The sequence below is a fragment of the Prunus persica genome, chromosome G3, assembly GCF_000346465.2.
Source record: "Prunus persica cultivar Lovell chromosome G3, Prunus_persica_NCBIv2, whole genome shotgun sequence".
Taxonomy (NCBI): domain Eukaryota; kingdom Viridiplantae; phylum Streptophyta; class Magnoliopsida; order Rosales; family Rosaceae; genus Prunus; species Prunus persica.
The window spans coordinates 24,058,123-24,063,790 of NC_034011.1; the positions used below are offsets into that span (position 1 = coordinate 24,058,123).

The 5,668-nt window shown below is 35.0% G+C and overlaps 1 protein-coding gene across 3 annotated transcripts; it reads left to right on the top strand.

The window, feature by feature from the left end:
* Positions 3,074–5,657, top strand: LOC109948260 (homeobox-DDT domain protein RLT3-like). 3 transcript variants are annotated; one of them, XM_020560695.1, is made up of 3 exons: positions 3,074–3,203; positions 4,444–4,572; positions 5,378–5,657. In XM_020560695.1, exons 1-3 carry the CDS (start codon positions 3,138–3,140, stop codon positions 5,450–5,452), a joined length of 270 nt encoding a protein of 89 aa, XP_020416284.1. In that variant the 5' UTR covers positions 3,074–3,137; the 3' UTR covers positions 5,453–5,657. The 3 variants fall into 3 exon arrangements, with proteins under 3 accessions (XP_020416284.1, XP_020416285.1, XP_020416286.1); XM_020560696.1 differs by lacking the exon at positions 5,378–5,657 and adding an exon at positions 4,796–4,915; XM_020560697.1 differs by lacking the exon at positions 5,378–5,657 and having other exon boundaries at positions 4,319–4,768.

Sequence of the window (5,668 nt, forward strand, 5' to 3'; positions counted from 1 at the left end):
ACTTACTGAATGCTTGAGTAACCCTCATTTTGTCTGCAGTTGGAAACTTTGTGGGTTCCACAATACTTGCAGAGCCGTAAATATAGCCAAGACCGAGTGCTTTCAAAGTGAAGTTTGTAGGAAGTCTCACATCTCTGTTGGTGGTTTCGGATTGACCAACACTCATGGTGAAAAAGCCTACATTTGGGGCCCCATTCTGCACCCAAGACCTAAGGACCCCTCCTTAGCAACAGTTTCTCACTTGTTGGTTGTACTGGGCACTTGGCATTAGGTCAACAAGAGTTGGGGTTTGCTCACAATTATGAGGGATTGCATATTTAAAAGATGAACAATCCCCTCTCTCTGTTGCTTCCGCTCTAAGCATGGACTAAATGACTTCCTTCTTCGGCCAGGTTCATCCAATTAACCATCCAGGAGCTCGAATGTGTCAATAGTGCTGGTAATTATATAGTGCTACGTAAGCCTTTTTATTTAAATCCATCCAATTGACCATCCTTTGCAATAGTTTCTCACTTGATGGTTGTACGGGGCACTTGGCATTAGGTGGACAAGAGTTGGGGTTTGCTCACAATTATGAGGGATTGCATCTTTAAAAGATGAACAATCCCCTCTCTGTGTTGCTTCCACTCCAAGCATGGACTAAATGACTTCCTTCTTCGGCCAGGTTCATCCAATTGACCATCCAGGAGCTCGAATGTGTCAATAGCATTGGTAATTATATAGTGCTACGTAGGCCTTTTTATTTAAATCCATGTCAAATTTATATGCCTCCAATTGAGAAAAACACAATAATAAAATATCCTAAAATAACAGAAATACAGATAAATTTTTTTATTATAAATTAATACAAAATTCTAATTGATTAAAAGAGAACTGAAATGAACTAAAGCCCAACCCAGGCCCACAAAAATCTATTCCAACAAAAACACAACATTGTTTTGGGGGAGCAGATTCCCTGTCCCCAATTTGATGTCATTTCTATGTTCCCTCTTTAGTTGTTTGACATTTCTCCACCCATTAACTTCGAAATTAAACTTTTAATAAATTCTTTGCAAAAAGAAAAACTTTTAATGAAACATGCAACCTCAATGAGCTACAAGACCACACCACTCCACTAGGCTCGACCCAGAGGCACATATCCATATATTTTCAAACATATATTGGGAACATATTTTTGTGATGTGTATTAGCGTTCACGTGTGACATATGAGCTAGTTGTGCACTGTATACTATAGATCCCTCGCATACGCATTTGGTACTAGTTAATTTTAAACCAGAGATTGGGTTCTATTTTGGTACACCCTTTTGTGTAATGTTTGTTGATGCTCTTTTTAGGAGGGTCAACTTAGATAGAGATGGAATGGTGGATGATGGGTGAATGTGAGGACCTTTAGCATGTGTGTGAAGATTAGGGCAAACGATAAATATACAGAAGATGAGATATACGTGGTTCACCCTTAATGAATGGGCTACGTCCACGGAGAAGTATGTTCTTATTATAATAATGTATGTTTACATTTGTACATGGGGTTGGACCCAAATATAAAGATAAGAAGGGAAAAGCCCATGATTAAAGATAAAGCCCAGCCCAGGGATCCCCTCCGAAGTGGAGAGTGGTCTCCTCTTATAGGTGAGGGGGAGTCTTCACTTCTTATAGTTTTCCAATGTAGAACTCCTCTTGCTTTGCTTAGAGTTGTGACTTATGGTAATGCTTCTTTGGCTAAGATGATGACCTCTCAAAGCATGGCACGTGGATGATCTAGTCTAGCTAGTTGCTCGGTCAGTTACGGTGCCAACAATGTTCGTTATTCTTATGAAAATAATATAATTTGTGTAATGTATTTTCTCTATTAGTATAAATATATATTTTCCTAATTCTATTTCTCTATTCAATATTGAATGGTAGTAAATGTCAAATGTAGGGAACAGATTTGCAATGTATAGCTCCCTCGCATACGCATAACGCATTTGGTACAATTTAATTTTAAACAAGAGACTGGGTTTTTATTTTTTGAAAAATTTGGATTTGTTGTTGATTGTGCATTTTAATACTTATGATTACAAGGAAAATTTTCAATAAAACGGAAAGTTGTTCAATAAAAACGGAAAATTTAATGTCATCATGTTCAAAATCAGCTCGACAAAGAAGAAAAATAAAAATAATTTGTGGCCATAAAAAAAATTGCATATACTCACATACAGTTAGAAAATCACTCGATTATGGTATTTAGAGATTCACACAGATATGATCATTAATATAATGAATACAAAACCCTTATAAATATTACAAAATTAGTTAAATACCCATTCCTAGACATAAAATTATAAAAATACCCTATACTATTTAATGTATATAAACACTCCCAAAATAAACCCAAAAATCGACAGCTGTATATTTTTTAATTTAATTATTAAGATGAAATACCTTTATTACCTTTTTAACATAAAATTGGAATTCTAATCAACACCAGATTAGAACTCATTACACGACCTCCAGTCTCTCATCTTTATCTTCAACCCCAATTTTCAGTTTTTGTTCTTCCACTTCAATCTCATCATTGTTCTTCCACCTCAGTTTTTGTTCAATCTCTTCATTCTAAGCTTCGTTGGAGGGCTCGCCTGGGCCACCAACAATGATGCACTGGAGAAGGCCTTTCTCCATTCGGTGAGATTATCGAATCGCAGGGTCGTTCGACCTTTACTACTTGATCTTCTGTTTCTCTATGTTACTTGATCTTTCTTTCCCAAAGATTGAAGATCGATAGATTCCTTTTCATTTTTTGTTTATTATTGTGTATTTGTTTGATTATACTCTGACGTTTTCGTTTTGACGGACGACTCTGATTTGATTTGGTTTCTTTTTGTGTTTCTAGATCATCAACGACTGTGAGACTGGGAGGTCCAGGGGCTTCGGCTTCGTCACCTTCAGCAATGAGAACGCCATGAGAGATGCCCGAAGGCATGAACGACCAGAACTTCGACGGTCGTAACATACCGTAAATGAGGCCCAGTCTTGTGGAAGCTAAAATGAAATGTTGTAATATGTATGTGTCTACATGTATTGTATTTTCAGTTGTGGATAAGGAATTTTTGGGATTTTAGATTTGCTGGCCAAGTTTCCTCTAAATTCTATAAAGATGAAGCAGCCATTCTGTATGCAACCTTGGGATTCTTCTCCAAAGATTGTCAAGAAACTGTTCAAGGTATGTGAATTTCAAACTGTTGGAGGCCTGATTTTGTTAAGTTCTTTTACAAATATAGGACATCGTTCGTGACAGATGTCATATGCTCTATCTATTATTGCATTTGCTTTTTCATATTTATGAGGTCTGTTTTCTTATTCATGATTATACGACCTCTAAAAGCTTGGAATAATTATTTTGTGCTCGCTAATACTGCCTAATGGTCTCTCATTACTCTTACCATTCTTTTTCGTCTACGCTCTCATTGCATAGATTGAAGTCATAGGTTGTTCTTGCAGAGATGTTATGAGATTTGATTATCAACACATCTGTATTCTGCAAGTTAAGTGCTATCCAAATTCCAAAAGGACGACCTTGGCTTTGAAAAGTGGAAAAATTGTCTGTATACTATGGGTAATGGGTTAGTTAGGTTCTGGGTCACAGTAAAAAACAAGCCAGAAACTTCAAGCATAGAAGAGTTGATTGCAAACCGTGCATCAATTTGGCAAGTAGAGCTTTGCCATCTGTTATGTGAATGGAAGGGGTTCATTTGTCCAATACATTCCCATATTCCAATTGGGTTGTAGCTTTGTCCAATCAATCTCATGGCTTCGTAGGTGGTTCCACCATTTTAGTCCAACAAATGAAAAATTGAGACTTCAATGGGTAATCAAAATTTGGTGTGGAAATATATAGGAGGCTGTCAATTTGGTGGAATCGGTAAAGGTTTTTCCATTCACATAACAGATCTGTCATTACCCCTAATAATCTGTTTATACCTTGAGGCAGAGCCCCAGTTGGATAGACTCATTTTCCGTACTTAAGGACCTAAATCAGAAATTTTAGGTTTTATATATAACATGTAGTGATTGAATGTTAAAGGAAATAGTTTCTTCACTTTTGTTTGTTGGCATTATCGTGCATTCCTGAATAACAACTGTTGAGCATATGTTTATTTGTCTCCGCTTGTCTCTGGAATTATTTGCTTTAATGACTACACATGCGCAGGAGCCTTTATTTACTTTCTTATGGTGGTTTTATTTATGTTCTACAATTAATAAGCTTTATCTGTTGTTGTATAAACCTATCTATAAATGTGAAATTTGGTTTTTCAAATTGAATCTTCTGTTATCTAGGAAATGAGCCTTATGGTGAAGTACGGTTTACATCCTAGTACTTTGAAGGGTGAATTGTTTAGAGTACTGCTAGAGCAAGGAATTCATGGGTTGAAAGTTTCTGAGTTGGCGAAGTCTCATTGCAGGTCATTTGGGTACATATATGTCACAGCAGTTTTCTAAAGGCTCATATGTTTGGAGATAAGGTCATTGTTACCACAAGCACAATGATAATGAGCAGTATGTGTGGGAGCCGCTCCGATTCAATGTTTATGGTATGTGGAGTGATGAAAGATCAATTAATTATGCAAATGAAATGATGTAATTGATTTTGAGTGGTATGGAGTTGTACACTTTTATTGTATCGATTATGTAAATAAAATGATGTAGTTGTTAACTTCCAGTAAGTGGTATGAACAGTATAACAACTGTTCATACCTTGCAACTAAGTTGATTTCTATGACATAGTATTAACAGTGTACTTATTTTTTCTTGTAGAAGTATTTCCTTTTGCCTTTGCGATTATATCTGGTGAAACTATAGACAATTGGAGGTGGTTTCTGCAATCGGATGTCTTGCTGGATTTTTTTTTAATGTGAAATGGTATTAATAATGTTTTTTGTATGAAATGGTAGTAACAATGGTTTTTTGAATGAAATGGTATTAACAATGTCTTTTTGTATGAAATGGTATTACCAATGGTTTTTTGTATGAAATGGTATTAACAATGTCTTTTTGTATGAAATGGTATTACCAATGTATTTTTTTGGGTATGAAATGGTATTAACAATGTCTTTTGTATGAAATGGTATTAACAATGTATTTTTTTGGGTATGACATGGTATTAACAATGTCTTTTTGTATGAAATGGTATTAACAATATATTTTTTTGGGTATGAAATGGTATTAACAATGTATTTTGTTGGGTATGAAATGGTATTAACAATGTTTTTTTATATGAATTGGTATTAACAATGTTTTTCTACGAAATGGTATTAACAATGTTTTTTTATAAAATAGTATTAACAGTGTTTTCTATAACATGGTATTAACAATGTACTTCTATGACATGATTTGCAGAGGTTTGATGGAGAAGGAAGGGTCGTGGGGACATGCCCTTGGTTTTCGTGTTTTTATTTTATTTTATATTTATAGTTAAGTTTGGGTTTTTAAAAAAAATATAGGCTGGGCTTGTTATGGGTTTTTTTTGTGTTTTTTGTATTGGGCTTCTTTTAAGTTAGTTAGTGGCAGTCATGTAATTTATAGGAAATTCAACACTCATTTTGTATGTAGTAAATGATTTTTGGGTATGTTTCTAAAGTGCATTTCATGTAGGGTTTTTTTATAATTTCAGCTCCTATTTTGGGTATA